The sequence below is a fragment of the Phoxinus phoxinus genome, assembly GCF_949152265.1.
Source record: "Phoxinus phoxinus genome assembly, chromosome: 5".
Taxonomy (NCBI): Eukaryota; Metazoa; Chordata; class Actinopteri; order Cypriniformes; family Leuciscidae; genus Phoxinus; species Phoxinus phoxinus.
The window spans coordinates 12,213,893-12,238,922 of NC_136880.1; the positions used below are offsets into that span (position 1 = coordinate 12,213,893).

The 25,030-nt window shown below is 45.4% G+C and overlaps 2 protein-coding genes across 2 annotated transcripts; one reads left to right on the plus strand and one right to left on the minus strand.

Annotated features, from left to right (window-relative positions):
* The first annotated feature begins 3,065 nt into the window (after nt 1–3,065).
* Nucleotides 3,066–5,064, plus strand: LOC306998261 (uncharacterized protein). The gene is made up of 2 exons (XM_079612183.1): nt 3,066–3,447; nt 4,049–5,064. Exons 1-2 carry the CDS (start codon nt 3,137–3,139, stop codon nt 4,944–4,946), a joined length of 1,209 nt encoding a protein of 402 aa, XP_079468309.1. The 5' UTR covers nt 3,066–3,136; the 3' UTR covers nt 4,947–5,064.
* A 2,194-nt stretch (nt 5,065–7,258) lies between these two features.
* Nucleotides 7,259–8,901, minus strand: LOC306998910 (uncharacterized protein). The gene is made up of 4 exons (XM_079613312.1): nt 8,581–8,901; nt 8,192–8,452; nt 7,990–8,082; nt 7,259–7,620 (listed from the first exon to the last, which is right to left on the minus strand). The coding sequence occupies exons 1-4, from the start codon at nt 8,708–8,710 to the stop codon at nt 7,358–7,360; spliced, it is 747 nt and encodes a 248-aa protein (XP_079469438.1). The 5' UTR covers nt 8,711–8,901; the 3' UTR covers nt 7,259–7,357.
* Between the last annotated feature and the right edge of the window lie 16,129 nt (nt 8,902–25,030).

Below are 25,030 nucleotides of genomic sequence, written 5' to 3' on the forward strand. Positions count from 1 at the left end.
AATATATAGACCTTATCAATTTAAAAATGAACTTACTCCTAGTAGATCTCTGATAACATTAGAGGACATATTCTTTCCTTCTATTCTGCGCTGAATTTCTTCTTTTGTGACAACATACGGTGACTTTCTCTCACCAGTGAGGACTAAGCGTCCACAAACATTGATGCCTTTAATGTCGCCTGTGGGATTATTCAAAGGAAATATCTGATGCATCACTTGCCTTTCTTTTTTTACCCTTTGATTTTTATTTTATTTTTTACTTCCACTTTTTGTAGATGTTCGAAAATGTTGTTTCCTTCACAGCATAAACAGCAATGCCATTCTAATTTCAGGAGGAATAATTATTACATCTATAGAAAACATTAAAATGGGTGTACAACTAAACTTGTACTGGGATACATAATCCTCTATACATCAACAATTTGTGGAATCTACCAACAGTTCTGAAGTCATACATTATAAGGAACAGACCAAAACAAAAATTATTATTAACTAATGACATTCCCCTCTTACCTCTGCAAAACATACACTTGTAACTTTCTGAGATTTGTCTATTTATTTATTTTTATGTAAAAAGATTCTCTTTCATCAGGACACTCCAGCACACTGTGCACTTTACTCCTCTATCTGCAGGAGGACAAATTATGATCATATATATTTATATACAGTGTTCAAATTGTGTCCTGCTCATGGTGTCTAGCATATAAGGCAACGAGAGCACTCCACTCCGCACGATCAGACGCACGGTCCTCGGCTTCCACCCAGCTGATGCCGAGTCGCTTCAAGTCGTCTTTGAACGTGGATCTCCAGTTGGTCTTAGGTCGTCCACGTCCAAGCTTGGCATCTGCCGGTTCCTAATACATGGCCCGCCTCGTAATCCGGTGCCGGTCCATTTGCAGAACATGGCCTGCCAATCGTAGTCTCCGTTCGGAGATGATGATGCTCAGTCTGCACATTTTACTCCGTCTGAGGACTTCCACGTTGGTGATGTGATAGCTAATTCCAAGGATACGCCGTAGACACCGCTGATGAAATACGTCAACCTTAAATGTGACGGACGATGGTTGCGTACAGACACAGTTTGATGGTCAGGCTGATGGTACTCGATGTCCAGATGGGCCGCAGGCGGAAGAACACTGCTGATGCCTTGCCAATTCGACAGATCGCATCCGCCTCAGAGTCACCATCATTTTTAATTAGGCTCCCAAGGTAAGTGAACTGGGTGACGTCTTCCAGCTGCCGCTGTCCTAGATGGATCGGGATCATGGCCGGTGTTGGTAGAAAGTGGACCTACATGAGCTCGGTCTTGTCTCCACTGATCCTCAACCAAACTTTGTCCGATTCCCAAAAAGAGGAGGTCATATGTCCAAGGGATATCCTCGTCTCCGAGGATCGTCAGCAAAATCCAGGTCGGTCAGACGTGATTGGTCAATCCATGGGATCCCATAACGGGTCCGTCCATCTCCTTCGCCATGACAAAGTCGACCACGATCAAGAAGAAGAATGGCGATAGAATGCATCCCTGCCGGACGCCGGTCACGATATATATCAACTAATGATATACTTTTTTTTTTTTCATATAATAATATTACATAATTTCATTTAGTTTACTTTTTTTGTGCTTCAGAACATGTTTTTGCAGCTGAGCATTTTTAGTTTTCTCCACAAAAAACTAACTATTAACACATTCAGGACCAGTATTGGAACAATCTTCCCCAAAAAAAAACATTACATAGCAGCATATAAATTGTTTATTTATTTTCTATTTATTCTTTCCATCCTTTCTGTCAGTGTTATGAAGAATATAAAAAGAACCAAAACGATGGTGAGCACAGCATTTCTTTAAAAGAGAGTGGCAGCATTGCATCATTCACTGCTGTTTAGAACAACCCACAGGGGCCTAAACAAATAGAGAATTTGATACGATGCTGATGCTGATGACCGTTAAAGGGGCACTTCACCCATTTGCATTAAGCTTTGTATTGTTAGAAACCCAGTCATATTTTTGACTGGTCATGCATTATTCCTTCATTTTCCACTGAGACGGGAGAAATACGGATTTCAGTGTTTCAGTTTCTGCTTATAATGATGTAAAAATCTTAACTTTGCGTCATTCTAAGCAGGAAGTCCCATATCTTTTGGTTTGGGTTGACACTAGTCAAGTCAAGTCATCTTCATTTATATAGCGCTTTTAACCATGTAGATTGTTTCAAAGCTGCTTTACAGAGATAAACGTATAATTTAAGGTAACAGAGATTGTTTTGGCTTTATATCGGTTCTTGAATAAAGTTATTTTCCAGCTAAAGTTAGTTTTGATTAATTCACTTCCGTCGAAAGGATAATTTGTTGTTAAATTAGGGGCCGCTAAGACGACACCGTTCTCTCTAAACAGACTTTAAACGTGAACCTGTGAGAAACGCAGATGGCGCTCACGTGCGCATCAAGAATTAATTATATGGTTATGTGCGTTTGAATATATGTGCGCATGTTTGTAATTCTCTACAAACCAAGCCTAAACAAACTACTTGTCCTGCCTATAAATTTGATACAGAATTTAATTTAATTTTATCCGGGGTAGATACGCAAAGTTTCCACAATGCTTTATCTGTAGAGTGGTAAAGGGATCCTCCATAGGGAGAGGCTAGTTGGCACTTCAGCACTGCGTTGTCATCGGGTCCAGGCGAAGGTCCTTCGTCAGATCTGAATACGGCCTGGATCCGCCAGGCTGCGGGAAAACCTTGGGATAAACAAAGACACTAAAATTAGCGTAGATGCCATTCTTCTTATGATGTAACGAGTACATCAGGATTTAAGCGAAGTGTTCCCAGTTCCGGCTGACCTAATCTATGCAGCCAAGCATTGAGTTATAGAAGTCTATAATGCATTATGTAAATGCTAGGTCAAAGAGTATTGAGTATTGTCGGCATTATGCTGCGTTCACACCAAACGCGAATATGCGTCAAAATTCGCGCCTGCCGCGTCTGGTTATTCGCGTGACCACTTTGTGTTCATTTGCGCGTCAAGAGCGGAATTGACGCGCGTAAAAAAAAAAGTTTGAAGCGAAATTTACGCGCGTCACGCGCGTCAAGAGGCGAAAGTCAGTTTCGAGACCCGCTGGCGGCCATCTTTTTACAAGATGTCTGATGAGCGATCATTTACCGAGAGAGTCACCGCACTGTATTTACTCTGGAGAGCAGAACAGCGGCGTAGGGATCATCGTCGCCGTATTTGGGTCCACCAGACCCTTCGGAGGCGAACCCAGTTTGGCGAATTTCACCATTTGCTCCAGGAGCTGCGGCTGGATGACGGCCGGTTTCAGCGGTACTTCCGCCTGTCCCGCGCCCAGTTTGATGACCTGCTGTCCCGCATCGGAGCGAGGATCACCCTCCAGGACACCAACTACAGGCGCTCTATCCCAGCTGCGGAGCGCCTGTCCATCTGTCTTCGGTTAGTAAATGTATATGCTATTTTAAATACAGTATTTGCTATGCTATCAATATTTTTTTTAAACTGTGGTACGGATACCACTGTTGGCGCTCTTTCTAGTGATAACGTAAGTTACTCCGTTAACTGCTATAACCTAACGTTAAGTTAGACATCAACCTAGAAATTAAAATATTATATTGGCAGACGTGATACTGTCGTGTCTCTGTAATACAGTGATCTTTCTAGTGATACTGAGTTAGCTATAACCTAGACATCAACCTAGAAATTAAAATTCTATTGGCAGACGTGATACTGTCGTGTCTCTGTATAAACACAGTGATCTTTCTAGTGATACTGAGTTAGCTATAACCTAGACATTAACCTAGAAAGTGTCATGATTCTCTGTATAAACACAGTGATCTTACTAGTGATACTGAGTTAGCTATAACCTAGACATTAACCTAGAAATTAAAATATTCAGTGTCATGTTTCTCTGTATAAACACAGTGATTATTGGCATTTTAATATACCATAAACCATTTAATAGTATACCTGTTGATTGTATAGTTGAATATGTAACTACAAGTGTACTTTTAATAATATTTATAAAAATGTTTTCTAGGTTTCTTGCCACTGGGGACTCGTTCAGGACGATAGCGTCCAGCTACAGGGTTGGTGTCTCCACAGTATGCCAGATCGTCGCCCAGGTAGTGACTGCCATCTGGGACTGCCTTGTGGAGGACTACATGGCTGTGCCCACCACCGATGACTGGAGGTCCATCGCAGAGGGATTCCAGGAGCGATGGAACTTCCCTCTGTGCGTTGGAGCGGTGGATGGGAAGCATGTGGTGATGAAGGCACCCCCAAACTCAGGATCCCAGTTCCACAACTACAAGGGAACGTTCTCCATCGTTCTGCTTGCAGTTGTGGATGCGAAGTATCGCTTCCGGGTGATCGATGTTGGGGGGTACGGCAGGACCAGTGACGGTGGGATTCTGGCGAACTCCGCCTTTGGACAGGCTCTCCAGGCTGGCACACTTCACCTGCCTCCTGACCAGCATATACCTGGTGCTGAAGACAGAGGACCCCAGCCCCATGTCTTCGTGGCTGATGAGGCGTTCCCGCTGCGGAGGAACCTCATGCGGCCCTTCCCTGGACGCAGCCTTCCTCCGGAGAGACGTGTCTTCAATTACCGTCTCTCCAGAGCCAGGCTGGTGGTGGAGAACGCCTTTGGCATCCTCTCCTCACAATGGAGGATGTACCGGCGGCTCATCGAGGTCCACCCTGAAGTTGCGGAGAAGTGTGTGAAGGCGACGTGTCTTCTCCACAATTTCATGAGGTGTTCGGAGGGGAGAGAGGCACCTGCTGTGAGGGGCGCGGGACAAGCTGGAGAGGAGCCGCTGCCAGGTCTGGGTCGGGTTGCGGCAAACAACTCCTCCAGAGAGGCAGTCCGAGTGAGGGATGCCTTCATGGCACACTTCTCGGCGGAGGGAGCGGTAGCATGGCAGCCGACAGAGTAGTGTTTGAAGTCCTCCTCATGACTTCCCCACAACGGCTCTTTTAAGAGCCACCCACAAACCTATAAAGAGCATGACTATCTTAAAAGAGTTTTACCTCCATTATTTATATATATATATATATATATATATATATATACACACACACACACACATGTGTATATATATATCAGTGGTGGGCCGTCAGGGCCAGCAAGGCCTTCTCTGCTGGCCTAAACATTATCAGAATCACTGACTTGAACTTTAATATATATATTTTATGAATGAGTATTACATGATTCCCAATAGTCCATTCTCGTAATGTCATAGCTTTTCTCTTGGTTGCGCTGCTTCCAGTAGTGTAGTGTATATTTATTTTAGCGCTTTTATCCAATCATATTTCAGCCATTATGTGTTGCCAGGGTCAAATATATCTGCCTCGAGGCCTTCAGAATCGATAGTGCGGGCGCCTGTAGCTTAAAATGAATGGCAATGAAACTGTTGCTTTAACCAATCAGATAATCGGTCAGATTTAATAAGCCAATCAGATTTCGAGTTGACTGCACCGGGGCCATCTAGCAGGCATACAATAACGTAAGCATTTTCACGCCCTTTGATTGGATGGTCAGAGCGTGTACTATTATTACTGGTAGTCAGAGCTAGCTAACCGCATCTGTAGCGAACTGTGTAAACTAAAATATATTCCTGTAGATTTAATAGTTTTTCTACCCACAAATTAATGTTTCTTTCCTTCCTCGACCACCAGCAGGTTAAAACCTACCGGAAAAAATCCCTTATTCAGCTTTATTCAGCTTACGCAGAGTCACGGATCTCTATCGATCTGTCCGGGTAAAAACAGAACTGACTGTAATGTATGACAGGGCTGATTTTGAAGCCAAAAGTCCCGCTGATCTCATTGATATCGTTAAAAAATCTGTGTGAGAGCTTGTGTCGGCTGTAACGTTACACATCGTCATGTTTTGCGGTGTTTTCCCGGTTTACTGCTTCTGTCGAGCAGACACTTGCAGCACTAAAGCCAATTAAAACTTATGCCAGAAATACGTCGGGACAGACTCGACTTTCAGCACTTTATAGCCTCGATGGCAATAGAAAAGGTTGTTTGGACTGAAACGCACAGACAACCTGTACATCCAAGTAATTTAAGTCTTTTTGAGGAAAGAAATTAGAATGGATTTTGTATTAAAAAAATAGGCAGTAGTTTTGGTGAGTATAATGCATTTTTTGCCCCCGTTTTTGTCCGTGCATAATATTTTCTTCCTAATTTTTCTTGTAAATTTATGATCGAAGCAACTTCTTTTTTCAAACATTAATACTATTGTAACCATTGAAGGACAAGACAAGGGAGTTTCCTTTTCTGAATTTATAATCAGAACGCAAGAACCACTGTAGCCTACACTTTAAAGCCGAACGTACTCGCTCGTTTCTCTCTACCCGGCCTTTCCCGAACTCACCGCATTAACCCTATAACTGCCGGTGCAAAATAAAAACAGGAATTTCACTGTTTTTCGTTATTAATTCAGGTTGGAAATCACTGAAGGCCTAGGTGTGAAATGCACGGCCCGCCACTGATATATATATATATTTTTTTATTATTAAATGCAATATGTTGATTATTGGTTTGTATGTTGTTTTGTTCTGCCTCCTCTCTGTTTTGCAGGTCATGTCTGGTCTATCTGTCTGCTCTACTCCTGCTGGCCCAGTTCCAGGCTGTCAGGTCCACCACAACATGCACATTTAATAATTTTAGACCCTGAGTCAATAACTTTTTCAACGGTTTTCCACGATAATAATTCTATAGGTCTGTGCCATTTCTTTGTTCAGGTTATTACTGTAAAATCTGTGATTTATTTTTGTTTTGCTGATAAATGGAGCCAGCCTCCCAAAGTATTTAACCTGTCCTGTGATTTCTTTGTTTTCCTCACACAACACTGTCCAGACACACTAAAGTATACACACTATTATAATTATTATTGTTCTGTTATTATAGTGTAGTAGACACACTACACTATAGTGTATAGTGACAGTATAGTGTAGTAGACACACTACACTATAATAATGTTTCATATAATTAAGATTTAGATATGGAATAAATAGCATTCAATACAAAATGAATGTGTCATATATTAAAATCAAGTTATGATGTGTTGATGATGTATATGTTGTGCATTAGAACCACACTAGGCATTGTCATATTTCAAAATAATTTATTCAGGCCAAACATAAAATAATTTGATTATAAATAAAAATATAAACTTAAAAAAAATACTATATGTACAAACTATTTACATAGAGACAGAAATAAAAAAGACCTCGCTTGGAAGGTGGAAAAGCCTCAGGGAACAAAGGAGAAGAGGAAGGAGGGCATTCTGCGTTTCCTGCAGAGCCTGCGGCCTCTATTTATTTAATTAATTTATTTAATTATTTAGTTCCAAATTTAGCACAACGGTGCTGTTTTCCATCGCCAATTTATAAATTTGAAATTTAACCATTTCTTTTGTTTGAGGCGGCATGCTCTGCAGAAAAGGCAGAAGGCTGAGGAGGAAGTGCTCGTCAGCAGACGGTGGTGGTGGTAGTGGTGGAGGTGGAGCTGGAGGACGCCTCAGGAGCTCGAGCAGCGTCTGCTCCACCTCCGACGTACCATCACGCGGCCGCCGAGTGCCTCTCCTCCTCTGTTGGCCTGTGAAATCAAAAATACAACACACAGTGCAATGAGAAGACAGAAAGATGATAATTGAAATAACACAATTGTCTAGATATTGGGAGAATAATATCTGTGCCTGTGTGAGTGACACAGCCAGTGCTTAAATACAAGTGTGAAATTATTTTGAACTTGCTTTAACATTTTACATAAAGTTATACTTCAGACATATAAACATCAGGAACATAAACATGCAAATGAACAGTAATTAAAAAGCATGCAGATGATTGGTTGCATACATTGCAATAGAATTTAGTCTGCATTTACAAATACAATGATTATTAGTGAATGTTAAAGCTATGAGTGTATACTGTACTGATGTTTTCTGCACGTGACATGTTCACACACCTGTGGGTGCAGCAGCAGGGAGCGAAGGACCAGGGACTGAGGAGACAGGAGAAGCGGCAGGGGATCTCAGATCAGCCTCTTCATCAGTAGGCTCTGTCAAGACAATATTACATGTTAATAATCATAGAGAGATTACATTATACTCTTCATCTGTAAACAATGACAGCACATGCCTTGTAAACTGGCTTAATTGAAAACTCACCTGTTTCCGTATCCCCTACTTCCGCCTCTCCCTCTCCCTGGTCCCTGGGGTGGTTGTACTCAATGACCTGGGCCTTGACCCCCCCCATGTTACTGGTGGTCTCCCGTGGGGTAACGAAGGGGTCGAGGAATCCCAGGATCAGTGAGTACTTCCACTTCTTCACCGACCCTGCTGCTGACCCACTCCTCTTATCCATCTCCTTCCTCCTCTCCTTCAGGTACGTGTCCCTGAGGCTCTTCCATTTTTTCCTGCACATGTCCTCTGAATAAACACATTATCTTGTTTAGCGAAAAGTAGCTGTAGATTAGGGGGAAAATAGTTTTAAAAAACGGCGGGAAGGCCGTTGTACGTGACTCAAAAGTGAAATGTGTAACTTATTTACAACTTACCAGGTTGCCCAATCTCCTCACCGACACTCTTCCAAGCGAGGTCCTTTTTATTTCTGTCTCTGTATATATACGAAGTCGTGTCGTACAACTCCGGCCGACTGCTCACAGCTAAAATTATACGTTCCTCCATTTTGAATGAATGACTCTGGGCGGGCCTGCCGCCACAACATCAAGCAGGCTCCTGATTGGTTAACGCGGCGCGAATTTGACGCAGAAGTTCAGATTTTTCAACTCGGGCGGCAGACGCGAATTCGCGTCAAACGCGTGAATGCACAAAAAGCACAATTCGCGCTTAACGCGCGTATCGCGCCAAACGCTCAATTCGCGCCGCAAGAACTCCAGACGCGCGTAAACGCGCCTTACCATTGACTTAACATTGAAATCACTCGCGCCTGACGCATATTCGCGCTTGGTGTGAACGCAGCATAACAGTGAAAGCTAATTCCATGTTTCCTAATGATATCTCCTAATGGTAGCATGTATGGAGTGAACAGTAGCGGTCCTAGTACTGAGCCTTGTGGTACACCATACTGAACTTGTGATCAATAAGACATCTCTTCATTTACTGCTACAAACTGATAACGGTCAGATAAGTATGATTTAAACTATGCTAGTGCAATTCCACTAATGCCAACATAACATTCGAGTCTATTTAAAAGGATGTTGTGGTCAATGGTGTCAAATGCAGTACTAAGATCAAGTAATACTAATAGAGAGATACAACCACAACCACGATCGGATGATAAGAGCAAATCATTTGTGACTTTAACGAGAGCTGTCTCGGTACTATGGTACAGTCTAAATCCGGACTGAAAATCCTCGCAGATATCATTTCACACAGTTGTGAGGATACAGCTTTTTCTGATATCTTTGACAGAAAAGGCAGATTTGAGATCGGCCTGTAATTGACTAATTTTGTAGGATCAAGTTGCGTTTTTTTAACAAGCGGTTTAATCATAGCTAGCTTAAAGGTTTTTGGTATGTATCCTAGAGACAAAGATGAATTAAAGATATTAAGAAGAGGATCTATGACATCTGGAAGCATCTCTTTCAGCAGCTTAGTCGGTATAGGGTCTAACATACACGTTGTCGATTTAGATGATTTGACGAGTTTGCAAAATTCTTCCTCTCCTATAGCAGTGAATGAATCAAATTTGCCCTCAGGGAGACTACAATGCACTTCCTGATGCGATACTGTATTAGACGGTTGCATAGTTATAATTTTGTCCCTGATATTATCGATCTTATAAGTGAAGAAGTTCATAAAGTCATTACTGCTGTGTTGCTTGGAAACTTCTGGGCTTGAAGCTTTCTTTTTCGTTAGTTTAGCCACTGTTTCAAATAAATACCTGGGATTATGTTTATTTTCTTCTAATAGGTTTGAAAAATAAGCAGATCTAGCAGCTTTTAAAGCCTCTCTGTAAGCAATCGAGCTCTCTTTCCATGAAATCCGAAATACCTCTAGTTTTGTTTTCTTCCAGTTGCGCTCCATTTTTCTGGCTGCTCTCTTAAGGGCCTGAGTGTGCTCGTTGTGCCACGGCGTTGGACTATGTTCTTTAATCTTCTTTAAGCGCAGCCGAGCAACTGTGTCTAAAGTGCTGGAAAAGAGAGAGTTAAAAGTTTCTGTTGCAATATCAAGTTCTTCTAAGCTATCCGGGATACTGAGATGATGAAACTGATTAGGAAGATTATTGATAAAGCAATCTTTAGTGGCAGAAGTGATCGGTCTAACATATTTATAACACGGAGTCGGCTTTGCAGCCTTGGCTAAATGTAATTTACATGAGACTAGATAATGATCTGAGATGTCATCGCTCTGCTGCAGTATTTCAACGGCATCAACATCTATTCCATGTGATAGTATTAGATCTAGGGTATGATTACGGCAATGAGTAGGTGCTGACACATGTTGTCTAACTCCAATTGAGTTTACAATGTCTTTAAATGCCAATCCCAATGCATCTTTTTCATTATCTATGTGTATATTAAAATCACCAACAATTAGTACTTTATCTGCAGCCAATACTAATTCTGACAGAAAGTCCGCAAATTCTTTGATAAAGTCTGTATGGTGCCCTGGTGGCCTGTATACAATAGCCAGCAGAATTTTCAAACGTGATTTATCGTTTACACTATTTATTTTTACATTAAGCACCAACACTTCAAAAGAATTATATTTAAAGCTAGATTTCTTAGTGGTTTTGAAAATATTACTATTTTAAAGCAAAACCTCCTCCTTTGCGTTTCAGACGAGGTTCATGTTTATAACCGTAATCTTGTGGGGTTGACTCATTTAAAGCAATGTAATCGTTTGGTTTTAGCCAGGTTTCTGTCAAACACAGCACATCTAGATTATAATCTGAAATCATATCATTAACTATTAGCGCTTTTGAAGAGATCGAATATTCAGCAACCCAAGCTTTATCATTTGCTCATCCGTATTATATCTGTTTTCTATTTGTTGAACATCAATTAAATGTTTAACCTTAGATAGATTTGAACATGTTTTGGATTTCCAAATTCGGGGAACAGACACAGTCTCTATATGATGATATCTAGGTGAAAGAGTCTATATGTGATGGGATTTATCTGACCTTGGTGACGTGAGGCCGCTAGCAGACGGTCGGTTAAGCCAGTCTTTCTGCTTCCGGACCTGAGCCCCACATTGTCATGTTTTATCTCTAAGACTATGAGCCAAATTACTAGAGAGAAGAGCAGCACCATCCCAGGAGGGATGAATACCATCTCTTTTCAACAGGTCAGGTTTGCCCCAAAAACTTTTCCAATTGTCTATGAATTCTACATTATTTTGCGGAGTTGAAATAATGCAAATATACTCACCCTCAAGTTGTTTCAAACCTGTATGAATTTCTTTCTTCTGCTGAACACAAATGAAGATATTTTGAAGAATGTCAGTAACCAAACAGTTACCAGGTCCCATTGACTGCCATAGTAGGAAAAAAATACTATGGCAGTCAATGGGACCAGTTAACTGTCTGGTTACGACATTCTTCAAAATATCTTCCTTTGTGTTCAGCAGAAGAAAGAAATTCATACAGGTTTGAAACAACTTGAGGGTGATTATATGATGACATAATTTTCATTTTAAAGTGAACGATCGCTTTAATAAAACATTTGAAGACGCATCATGCTAAAGAGCACGACATATTTACCAAAGCTAAGGGGAAAAAGGACGAACTGTACATTTTGTGTATGTTGAAAGACGTGCATGTAATCAGCTTTACCACGGACATTTGGAGCTCTGACGTGTGCCCCATGTCTTTCCTAAGTTTAACATCACACTGGGTGGACAGAGAGTCAACATTTACCCCTCGAAGTGCGGTGATGCACGCCAACAAGTTCCGAGGGTCACATACTGGCACAACGTTCATGTTGTTTTGCGCGAAAACACTAGCAACATGAAGAAAGCCACAGACGAGATTGATTTACCAAGTTTGGGATGCTTCGCCCACACTCTCCAACTGGTGGTGCATGAAGGTCTACTCCCTTACAGAAAAACACATGAATTTCACATGTGATCACATGTTTTCCACATGTGATCACATGTTCTCCACATGTGATCACGTTTTCACCACATGTGAACGTCCCCACATGTGAACAAAGTTTCAGCACATGTGAACAGAGTTTCAGCACATGTGAACACAGTTTCAGCACATGTGAACAGAGTTTCTGCACATGTGAACAGAGTTTCAGGACGTGAAGATAATGGAGCAGTGGCACATGTGGAAAACACATTTTCAGCTTTATTGTAATGTGAAGTTACTGACTCGGATCTTTTGAATCTCGTTCATAATTAATAGGTTACAAGTTAATAGCCAAATTCCCCAACAACACATTCAAATGTTATATGTTAATGGCCAAATGCCCAAACACATCAACTTACTGATGATGTTGATGTTTCATTCATCCCCATAAGCTGAGCTTCAGATATGCAGTCTGTAGTACTGACAAAGCACAAAATCTTTTAAAAATGTATTATTGTTTTGAATGTATGAGTCTGTATAAAAGCAATACATACACCACATGTGGTAGGCTTTTTAAAATCTTTATTTTAACAGAATGAGCTATTGACCAAAGTAAAAATATTGACCAGATGCAGATTCTTCTTAGTTATACAATATGTATTGAAGAACTATTCAGGATTGCAACACTACAGGAGAATCACATTGAGATATTACTATCTCTTCTCCCAGAGAAACCTGAGCCCGTATCCCTAAAGATTCTGAGAATCCTCTCAGAGAGCTCCTAACTTTACCTAAAAATTCCTTGCCAGGAGTTTTAGCTTAGAAGTGATTCCAGAACATTTTCAGTGAACTCTGAGCAAGAAATGGATGGAAAATCCTATCTTAGTGGGGAGGTGTGGTTGACCCCGTTGCTAGGTATGAGTCATCATTTCAAAAGCCGTGATTGGTTGATCCTACAAGTTTGATGAAAATGAACGTTTGGTGATAATGAGCAAAGGATGTACCCTCAAATCAATAAACATAATTATACACTCTAATCTTATGCAGACTGTAATTGTAAATAATATTTCACATTCAAGAAAATATCTGGAAAATGAATAATAAGCTGTAGGGGTTCCCTTTCGTCCAGGGAACTCCGACGTACGTCGGGTTCCCCTGACGAATTGGGATCACGCTAGGGAGCCTATTACCTTCGAGAAACTAACAAAAAGCCAATGAACATTGGCATGCAACATTTGCATTCCGCGGACCCGCCCGTCAGCGCGGGTATAAAAGCCGGAAGTAAACATTGCATCATCGCCTTTCGCTTCGGAGCCTCAGTTATACTGTGCCTGCCTAAGCCTTTTGGAGAAACAACAGCTTACCTGGAGAGCAGAATCGCCGGTGTGACAGCGCGGTGCAGCGATCTTCGCCTTCAAAGCAGCAAAGGGTTGCAGTTTCCCCCGTCTGTCTGCTGCGGTGGTCCCTCGGCGCTTCGGCGCGTTCTCTCTCTCTCTCTTTTCTTTCTAAAAGAGCTGGCGGGTGTTTCGCGTCCTTTTCAGGATGTCGACTCACCCGTGCGTTTCTGGATGCGGTAGACTTCTCCCTCCGGATGACGGCCATCAACACTGTCTCGCATGTTTGGGCTTAAAGCATGCTGAGGCAGCGTTGTTGGATGAGTCATGCTCTCTCTGTGGGAGCATGGCCATCGCGACGCTCCGCTCGAGACTGAGATCCCTGAAATATGGGGGAGTCCCTTCGGATAATGCCCGGTCTAGTTCGTCTGTCGGCTCAGTTCGACAGGCGGCTACTTCGGTCATTCCCGTTGATGAGCGTATGAGGGTTACAGTGCGGAATGTCTCGTGTGGTGAAATATCTTCGCGAGCTTCCCACTCCTCTAGTAGCTCGCTGCCAGCGGCGCTTCCGGCGGAACTTCCGGGGCCGTCCCGCACGGTTCCGGTTGTTTCCTTTGGAGCGCCCCCGGAGGACCAGATGTATATCGCGGCATCGGAAGGGGAGCAATCATCTTCGGGTGAGGAGTCAGCGGGTCTACCCCCTTCGGGTGTGGTGGCTGCAGCTGACGCTGATCCTGAGGTGGTTGCTATGCTCGAAAGGGCGGCCGCGAATGTGGGACTCGAGTGGAACCCTCCGCCCGGGCCCTCACATTCGCGGCTTGATGATTGGCCTGCTGCGGTACGTGCGGATGCCCCGCGTACCGCTCCAGTGCCCTTCTTCCCTGAAGTGCATGAGGAGTTGAGGAAGTCCTGGTCGGCGCCTCTGGCATACCGACGGGGGCCTCCTCGCCCCTCCCTCTTCACCACCCTTGACAGCGGGGCGGCGCACGGGTACAAGGGAATCCCCACAGTGGAGCGGTCTATCGCGATGCAGCTGTGTCCGAAGACCGCTTCCACATGGCGGGGTGCCCCTTCACTCCCCTCCCGCGCCTGTAGGTTCTCCTCGGGTCTAACCGGGGAGGCCTATAAGGCGTGTGGAGACGCCGCCTCCGCTCTGCATGCCATGGCTCTGCTTCAGGTCCACCAGGCCAAAGCACTCCATGACCTGCAGGGGGGTGGTCCCGACCCAGCCTTGCTGCAGGAGCTGCGTGCGGCGACCAACTTCGCTCTACGGGCGACGAAGGTTACCGCACGTTCGCTGGGTCGGGCGATGTCCACGCTTGTGGTCCAGGAGCGCCACCTGTGGCTTACCCTTGCGGATATGCGGGAAGTCGAGAGGAACAAACTTCTCGACTTTCCCGTGTCCCATGGGGGCCTCTTCGGCGAGGTGGTGGATAACTTAGCCCAAGAGTTTTCCGCCGCCCAGAAGCAGTCGGAAGCTATGCGGCATGTCCTGCACAGGAGGAGAGCCGCTGCTGGCCCAACTCCTGTTGCTGCACAGCCTCCGGCCGCTCGTCGCCGAGGTCGTCCTCCGGCGGCCGCTCCCCCTCCAGGCCAGCAGTCTCAGCCTGGGGGACGGAGGTCGGGCCGTAAGAGGGCGGCCCAGCCCGCTCCGACGCCACCTGCACCTTCCAGGAAGAAGAGAGGTGGACGTCGTTCCTGATGCGGGCGACCTGGAACTGGATGCTGCTGCTCTTCGGGAGGCGGTTCCGATCCGCCTCCTTCCCCCGGGGGAGGGCCGGGTGGAGAATCCTTGGTTTGTTTGTGTTCCGCCACTGACACAGTCAGTGGTACCCACTTCCTCATTAAAAGAGCAGTTTCCGCATCCGTTTCCAGGTCACCCACGGCCGAGACTGTCGGGCACGCAGTCTCCCCCGTGCGAGAGGGTCGCAGCGGCAGCACGTGTCGTCTCAGTGCGACACGGCCCCCGCTCCCCTCTCCCCAGCCTGTGGGTAGCGGCCTCGCGGAACCCTCCGCGTCGCCCCGGCCCACGGCTGGCCACGGAGGCGCAGAGACGGGGTTGCGAGGAGTCAGGGCCTCGTTCCTCGTCTCTCCCCCTCCCCTCGCCACGGGGCAGCCCGCAGCAGAGGGTACACGAAGAACCCTCTCTGCCGTCTGCCCCCCGGAGTGGACAGGTAGGTGTCAGTACCTGCGCCCAGACCCCACTCGCGGTCGCCATGTCGTCGCTGGAGCCGGGTCCCTGTCCCCCGCCCTGCTGCCCCTCCGCGGGTACGCCGGTGGTTCGGGTGGGTCTACTCGCTCGGTTCTTGGAGGCCTGGCTAGCGCTTCCAGCTCCGTCCCGGTGGATCCTCCGCACCATTCGGCTCGGCTACGCGATTCAGTTTGCCCGCCGGCCTCCCAGGTACAGGGGCATTCTCTTCACCCGTGTGCGGTCAGAGGATGCCCCTGTCCTGCGGAAAGAGATCGATGTCCTGCTGGCGAAGGACGCGATCGAGCCGGTCCCTCTTGCCGAGATGAGGTCCGGGTTTTACAGCCCCTACTTCATTGTACCCAAGAAAAGCGGTGGGTTACGACCAATCCTGGACCTGCGTTCCTTGAATCGGGCCCTGCACAAACTCCCTTTCAAGATGCTCACGCAGAAGCGCATTTTCGAATGCATCCGTCCCCGGGATTGGTTTGCAGCAATCGACCTGAAGGACGCTTACTTTCACGTCTCGATACTTCCTCGACACAGACCGTTCCTGCGGTTTGCGTTCGAGGGTCGAGCGTATCAGTACAGAGTCCTGCCCTTCGGGCTGGCCCTGTCCCCCCGTGTCTTCACGAAAGTCGCGGAGGCGGCCATTGCTCCCATGAGAGAGCAAGGCGTTCGCATCCTCAATTACCTCGACGACTGGCTCATTATAGCTCACTCTCGGGAGGTTCTGTGCGAACACAGGGACATGGTGCTCCGGCATCTCAGTCAGTTGGGTCTTCAGGTCAACTGGGACAAGAGCAAACTCTGCCCCACGCAGAGGATCTCTTATCTCGGTATGGAGCTGGACTCGGTCGCCCAGACTGCGCGCCTCACAGAGGAGCGCGTCCAGTCAGTGCTCACCTGCCTCAGGTCTTTTCGAGGCAGGACAGCGGTTCCACTGAAACAATTTCAGAGGCTCCTGGGGCATATGGCGGCCGCAGCGGCAATTACACCGCTCGGCCTGTTACATATGAGACCGCTACAGCGCTGGCTTCACGATCGAGTCCCCAGGTGGGCGTGGCAGAGTGGCACGTTCCGGGTCCAAGTGACCCCGCACTGCCGCCAAACCTTCTCCCCGTGGTCGGACCCTGCGTTCCTTCGGGCTGGAGTGCCCCTGTTCCAGGTTTCCAGGCATGCTGTGGTTTTCACAGATGCCTCGGCCACGGGGTGGGGGGCCACGTACAAAGGGCATGCAGTCTCGGGTCTGTGGACGGGGCCCCAGCTGCATTGGCACATCAACTGCCTGGAGTTGCAAGCAGTACGTCTAGCTCTGTGTCGCCTCGTAGGGGTTCTCAGACACAAGCACGTACTGGTCCGTACGGACAACACTGCGACCGTTGCGTACATCAACCGTCAAGGTGGTCTACGCTCCCGTCGTATGTCGCGACTCGCCTCCCACCTCCTCCTATGGAGTCAGAAGCATCTGAGGTCGCTTCATGCCGCTTACGTGCCGGGGGCTCTCAACCGTGTGGCCGACGAGCTTTCACGGTTCACCCCCCTGCCCGGAGAATGGCGACTCCATCCCCAGGCGGTCCAGCTGATTTGGAGTGTCTTCGGAGCAGCACAGGTCGACCTGTTCGCCTCTCCGGACACGACCCATTGCCAGTGGTTTTACTCCCTGTCCGAGGGGACCCTCGGCACGGACGCCCTGGCTCACAGCTGGCCCCGGGGCCTACGCAAATATACGTTCCCCCCAGTGAGCCTTCTTGCGCAGACTCTGTGCAAGGTCAGGGAGGAAGAGCAGCAGGTCTTGCTAGTGGCGCCGTACTGGCCCACCAGGACTTGGTTCCCAGAACTCATGCTCCTCTCGACAGCCCCTCCTTGGCCGATTCCTCTGAGGAAGGATCTACTTTCTCAGAGACGGGGCACTCTACGGCACCCGCGTCCGGACCTCTGGAAACTCCATGTCTGGTCCCTGGACGGGACGCGGAGGTTCTGAGTGGTCTGCCACAGGCAGTGGTAGACACTATCGCTTCCGCTAGAGCCCCCTCTACGAGGCGCCTCTATGCGTTGAAGTGGAACCTGTTCGTCGCTTGGTGCTCCTCCCGTCAGGAGGACCCCCGAACTTGCCCGATCGGTGTTGTGCTTTCTTTTCTGCAAGATGGGTTGGAGCGTAGGCTGTCCCCTTCAACCCTCAAAGTGTATGTCGCTGCCATTGCGGCGCATCACGATGCAGTTGACGATAAGTCGGTGGGAAAGCACGACCTGGTCATCAGATTCCTGAAGGGTGCTAGGAGGTTAAACCCTCCTCGCCCTGTACACTCTGTACCCCCTTGGGACTTGACTCTGGTACTGAGAGCTCTCCAGAGTCCTCCCTTTGAGCCTTTGCTGGCAGTAGAGCTTGATATCCTGTCTATTAAGACAGCGCTCCTGTTAGCATTGGCTTCTTTTAAAAGGGTCGGGGATCTGCAAGCATTTTCGGTCGACGAATCGTGCCTAGAGTTCGGGCCGGGCCTGTCCCACGTAACACTGAGACCCCGCCCCGGATATGTGCCCAAGGTTCCTACCACTCCGTTTAGAGATCAGGTAGTGAACCTGCAAGCGCTGCCCCAGGAGGAGGCAGACCCAGCCCTAGCTTTTCTCTGTCCCGTCCGCTCCTTGCGGTGTTACGTTGACAGAACGCAAAGCTTCAGGACCTCAGACCAGCTCCTTGTCTGTTACGGAGGCCGGCAGAAGGGGAAGGCCGTCTCCAAGCAGAGGTTAGCCCACTGGATAGTGGATGCCATCACCCGAGCCTATGAGGCTCAGGGTGAGCCTTGTCCCCCCAGGTTGCGCGCTCACTCAACTAGAGGTGTTGCCGCTTCCTGGGCGTTGGCTCAAGGCGCCTCGCTGACAGACATTTGTAGAGCTGGGGGCTGGGCGACACCTAACACGTTTGCTAGGTTCTATAACCTCCGTGTGGAACCGGTTTCCTCCCGGGTTCTGGCTTCGTCCAGTGGGTCGAGGGAATAGGTTGTGTCGGCTTGCTGCGCGCCACTCTGTAATCAGATAAGTGCGTCTCTTCCGCTCCGCTGGCCCCTAAGTGGTAACCTCGTTGAGCTCCTCCATCACCCCCCCGGCGCCCGGCGTAGCGGACCGCCCGGCGCCAGGTTTGCTCCTCTAGCAAGAGTCGTAGCAGACTGGGTGTTCAGTGGTCTTGAGTACCGGTTTTTGCCACGTGCAGTCCAGCCGTGTCTTCCCCGACGGACTCGCGCCGTCGTCCTTGTTGTATGCGCTCCCAATTCCAATGGTTGGGACCATCTCAGGGACTCCATATGTTCACTATGTGAATTCATATGAGTATTCCAGGCCAGTTCAGGCATCCTGGTTTTCCGTAGTGTGCCTCCCCCCCCCGGGGGTTGAGGCACGCTTCCCAGTGTTATCCAATGTCCTCTGTGTGGGTCTTGCGGAACAGCAGTGGATTCCTAGCAGCCCCCGAAATTTATTGAAACTGCTGTAAGGCGGCTTAGCTGGGCACTGGAAGGGGCCAGCACCATGGCGTTTTATTAGGGATCCCAATTCGTCAGGGGAACCCGACGTACGTCGGAGTTCCCTGGACGAAAGGGAACGTCTCGGTTACGTATGTAACCCTCGTTCCCTGAGTACAGGGAACGGAGACGTACGTCCCTTTGCCATGTGGCTGCACCTTCGCAGGGGTCCGTTACTTCGGCTCCTCAGCGAAAAGCGATGATGCAATGTTTACTTCCGGCTTTTATACCCGCGCTGACGGGCGGGTCCGCGGAATGCAAATGTTGCATGCCAATGTTCATTGGCTTTTTGTTAGTTTCTCGAAGGTAATAGGCTCCCTAGCGTGATCCCAATTCGTCAGGGGAACCCGACGTACGTCTCCGTTCCCTGTACTCAGGGAACGAGGGTTACATACGTAACCGAGACGTTATAGCCTAACATTAGAATCTAAAATATGTGAAAACTTAAGCTCATTACACCCTGTTTAAATAATGATTCGTGTCTTATTTGCTCATATTAATATCCTAGCTGGCATATTTTGTACTTTCACTCCCATATGGACCCCATTGAAAACAAGATGGCCTATTTCAAGGGGCTGTCCTTAATGAAGTAGAAATTGCAACGTTACAACTCAGTGTGGTGTTAACGAGGGTAACACGGCTCAGCTTTTATCAATGTCTGTGATTGTCCAGTGTTTGCAGGACATCTCTCCTGCCTCCTCTGTTGGCCATTGTGTGCAGCTGCTTAGGGAAACTCCTAAGCCACTAAAAGTCCTCTTCCCTGCTCTCAGATCTCGCCTTAGGAGCCCTTTTAAGCGCTAGAAATCTTGAGGAATAGCTTTTATATTAACTGGGATTTTCATGTCACTTTTAGGGGAAATTCTAAGAAAACGTCATGACTGAGAATTTTCTTAGAATTTGGCCGCTAGGAGCCACTTTTTGCACAAAAATTCTTTAGAGATACGGGCCCAGGTCAAGACGGCAGCACATAAAGTTTCACACAAAAGGATCACAAAATGACAATACCACAATATACACATTTAAGAACTAAATATAGCTAGCTATAGTAGCAAATCAAGAAAAACAATTACAAGTTTCTTTTAGAACATTGTGCAAGAGATATTTAAAAGTGCTCAGAGTTGGAAGTGCATCTAGGTTAAGTATATTTTACAATTCAATCCAAAATCAAGGAGCTTAAAAAGAAAAAGCACATTTACCAGATTCTGACAATACCCTTGGAACTTTTAGCCGAATATGAGAACCGGATCTAGTGCGATAACTATTTTGTGTAATAAATTAGAAGATTTGATATATAGAGGGTAATTTACCTAGAAGAGCTTTTGCAATAAATAAGTACATATGTAGCTTTCTCCTTTGATGTAAAGATAACCAAGCTCAATAATCATATAAAATGCAATGATGCGTCCGTGACTGCACCAGAAACAAATCCTAACGCTGCGTGATACACAGAATCTAATTTTCTAAGTAGAGATGTAGCTGCATGCATATTTAAAAGATCACCGTAATCGATTATAGATAATAATGCACTCTCTACTATTTTCTTTCGGGCCTCATATGGAAAACACTTTTTTAAACGATAAAAGAAACCTAATTTTGGCCTAAGCCTCTTCAACACATTATCAATATGCATGTCAAATAATAATCTTTCACCCATCCATATACTGGTATAAGTATTTATTAAAACTAACTCTGTTAGACAGAAGACTCTGTTAGACTCTTGTTACACTGTATAATATATAAAAGTAAACAAAACAAAACATATATATATATATATATATATAAGTAAACCGCAATCAACATGGGGCAATGTTACATACAGTCGTGCTCAGAATTGATGGCACCCCTGGTAAATATGAGCAAAAATGGCTGTAAAAAAAAAATCTGCATTGTTTAACCTTTTGATCTTTCATTAAAAAAATTGGCAGAATCTAACCTTTCATTGAAGTAAAATAATTGAAAGTGGGGGGAAATCACATTATGAAATAAATGTTTTTCTCCAAAACACGTTGGCCACAATTATTGGTACCCTTTTATTAAATACCTTTTGCAATCTCCTTTTGCCAAGATAAATGAGTTTTAATAAGAGTTTTCTCCTGTAATGCCTGATGAGTTTGGAGAACACCTGACAGGAGATCTTTGGTTTTACTCATTGTGATGGATGATTAAGGGAATTTGGCCTTTGTGTTTCCTCATATTTAATCTCCTGTGAAATAAGAAGTAATAGCTAGACAATTTAATGTTCCTAGTCTCCCTGGTGTGCTAAAAAATACAGTGAACGTGAGGGGACATATTCGGTTCACTTAGTTTTGTCGTGGCCACAACATAAACTCGTTGTCACGAGATATTAATTTGTGGGAACGTCATATTAAGTCGTGGGAACAATGTGATAATTAATCGTGGCTACGAGATCTTTTTGTTGTAACAACATTATTTATGTCGTGGTCACGCAAGGTAAAGTCGTGGCATCGAGAATCGAGATCATATGTTGAGGGAACTATATATTTTTCTCGTGGCCATGGCTTGAATGAGCCGAAAGCATCGTGTAAAGGAGAACGCACAGCATGTTAAAGCTATCGCCCCAGTTTCTACACGTCTAGCTTCTTTTATCAGGAACAAATGGCCATAACCTGCAAATAGACATAACATTTTGTCCGTGGTAAATGAAGTGATTTCATTCATGGTTATTATATTTGACAGAATATATCTTATTTAGTCATTTTACATGTCATGTAAGAATTATCATGATGGTTATATTTGACAGCTAGAAGTCCTTTTTACCTGTTAAAAAACCTTTTAAAGGGTCAATCAATACACTTTTTGTCGAATGTAAAACTATGTTACTGTCATAATCACTGGAGACTGAAACAGGAAACAGTAGCAGGCGACGTTTATTGCGACAGGGTGACAGTACAAGCAGGTGGAATACGTGACGCAGGGACTAGATGGTCAGGATCCGTGAAGATGTGCGATGGTGAGGTGACGGTGAGAAGACAGGTAATCCAACACGAAACGCGAAGACAGGAACACGGCAGGAACAGGACACCGGAACACGAACAACATCTAACAATGAGAGGAGATAAGCAGTGAGTATATGTAGAGTGGTGAGATTGCCCGCAGCTGGTGAAGTGATGATGGTGGACAGCTGGAGCGGATCAGGTAATGTCAACATTCACGCTCACACAACCACGCGCTCACACCACAACATAAACACGAGACTAGAAGGAACAGAGAAAACGTCTACCGTGACAGTTACTGGTCTAATTTGCCATTTAAAGACATTTCAAGAGTTAAAATGACTAGATAAGATATAATTTGTCAAATATAATAACCATGAATGAAATCCCGTCATTTACCATGGACAAAATGTTATGTCTATTTGCAGGTTATGGCCATTTGTTCCTGATAAAAGGAGCTAGACGTGTAGAAACTGGGGCGATAGCTTTAACACGCTGCGCACGCTCCCTTTACACGATAGCTTTCGACTCATTCACGACAAAACTAAGTGAAGCGAACATGTCCCCTCCCAGTCATCGTAAAAAAAAGGTAAATATTAGTGGGAATATACTTCAGAGATATTTCATAAAAAGTTCTAGGGGTACCAATAATTGAGGCCAACGTGTTTTGGAGAAAAACATTTATTTTATAATGTGATTTCCCCCACTTTCAATTATTTTACTTCAATGAAAGGTTACATTTTTGCCAAATTTTTTTAAATGAAAGATTAAAAGGATTTTTTACATCCATTTTTGATCATATTTACCAGGGGTGCCATCAATTCTGAGCACGACTGTATATGGGCTTTTGCCCCGTAGGCTGACACTTGTAACCAGGCATTCTCAGATGTTAATATCGCTCAAAAGTGTTTGGCATCAAGCAAAAAACTACACAACCGCTTTCTTTTCTATACAAAGTTGGCATTTGTCCAGAGCAATCAAATCACCAAATTCTGATGGTATTGACATTACATGCTTAATCTGGCACCTAGATTCACCATAGTAGCCTTGAAGAAACAATCTTGGTTTTGACACACACTTTCTCACTAGACATAATGCCTGTTCACAGCCAGTGTGACTCACAACATTGGCAAAAGAGACTATCCAGGGCTCTACAGTGCGAGTGTTTCACTCGCATTTGCGCCTAAAAATAGTTATGTGCGAACTTGAAAAATAATTTACGAGCACAGTGTGCGAGTGACGGGCTGTTCTCAATACACTGAACAACAGCGTGATGAAGCAAAGCATCCCATTGATTTCACATGGAACTGAGCAACATAGACAGTATATAAAAGAGCAAGAGGACGTGACAGCGTCGCGACTGCGCGATGTGAACACATAGACAGTATGTGTGAAAATAGCATGATGGCGCGCTTAACTTTATGCAAATGAGAGCGACGATTCGCAACCAATGAGCCAATCACTAAAATAGTGTGGGAATGTGCGGGAACTGCTGGATTTTAAGTGAGAGAGTCAAGTGAGGTAAAAACTGGAAAGAAAATATTGGTACAATAGTTAAAAATGAAGAACATAAGTTTTTATTTTAAGCGAAAAAGAGATGAGGAGAAAGAGGAATCAGGTGAGGGGGATATGGAAGGTTCAACTAACTTTAACGAGGTTTCTTCACAAGATTTACCTGAAGCTGAGAACAACTTTAGCAAACCTACGGTGACTAGCGCTGTCACTTCAGCGTCCACTGGAGCCGGCAGAGAGAGATCATATACATTTAATGTCAATTGGTTTAACATTTTCCCATGGCTGGATTTCGAGAACAACCTCATGTTCTGCAAATATTGTAGAGGGCAGAAACAGGCTGGCAACTCGTCGTTCGTGTCAGGAAATCCACATTTGAAAAAAGATAGCGTAACGAAACATAACATCTCGCGGCGGCATATTCAGTGTAGAGACCTGTACCTGTTGAGACAGGAGAAACCATCGAGCACGGTGTCAGCAGCCTTGAAAAGGCAAGTGCTGCTATCTGAGGAGGAGAAGAGGAGGCAGCTGAAAAAAAAGATAAACATTGCATATTTTATTGCGAAAGAAGAGGAACCTTTTGTCAAATTTGGGCCGCTTATCAGACTCCACCACAAAAACGGAGTTGACATTAATCCCACATACGACAATGATGTAAGATGTGCGGAGATGATCGGTCAAATTGCTGACATAATGAGAGAGGGCCTGTCAGCGAAGCTTAAAGCCGCAAAGTATCTAGCCGTTCTAATAGACGGAGACACTGATATATCCAACACGGAATGCGAGATTGTTTATGTTCGCTTGTTGGAGGATGGGAAGCCAGTCAATCTCCTGGTCGGACAACAGACCCTTGAACACTCCCATGCCATAGGTAAGTTGTTTCTCTTTATAGGCTTTATTATTGTGTAAAGTTGAATATTGCTGCAATAATTATAAAACTTTGTCTCCGGGGTAACGTTAACGTTATTAAGTAAATGAAGTAAATTTACGTTGCTAACAATCACTTCGCTACAACTTCATATCTGTGTTGGGCTTTTACCGTGTAAAACACTGCAACTCGAACACAATCTATGCTTTCATTTATAGCAACTTTATTTTTCTAACTTAATCAACAGATATAATAATCATTTGAAATAATCGAAATAATTATTAGTTGCAGCACTAAAGTTGAATCATATTCGCAATGGAGATAGAATTTAGTTTTTCAGAAAGACTTTTGTATAACTTAATTGTTTTCTCTGCGCAGAATCGCATTAAGACTTCATCAAGAAGCTGCCTTGGGGTCTCCACCACCGAAGACCTGATGAGGATCAGCCTGGAGGGGCCTTCTGTCGAGGAGTTCGATCCCACTCCTGCTGTGAACCGCTGGCTGACCTCCAAGCGTTCCAGACGGCAACTGGACAACTGATATCCTTTGCATCTGATATACCAATTTTGCACACACAGTATATGCATGAAATTTGTT

Excerpts from the sequence above, each read along its gene's own strand:
- LOC306998261 (XM_079612183.1), top strand. The coding sequence starts at position 3,137 with ATGTCTGATGAGCGATCATTTACCGAGAGAGTCACCGCACTGTATTTA. Across the intron at positions 3,448-4,048 it reads CGCCTGTCCATCTGTCTTCG|GTTTCTTGCCACTGGGGACT; the intron begins GTTAGTAAATGT and ends AATGTTTTCTAG.
- LOC306998910 (XM_079613312.1), bottom strand. The coding sequence starts at position 8,710 with ATGGAGGAACGTATAATTTTAGCTGTGAGCAGTCGGCCGGAGTTGTAC. Across the intron at positions 8,083-8,191 it reads AGTAGGGGATACGGAAACAG|AGCCTACTGATGAAGAGGCT; the intron begins GTGAGTTTTCAA and ends TTGTCTTGACAG. Across the intron at positions 7,621-7,989 it reads CCCTGCTGCTGCACCCACAG|GCCAACAGAGGAGGAGAGGC; the intron begins GTGTGTGAACAT and ends TTGATTTCACAG.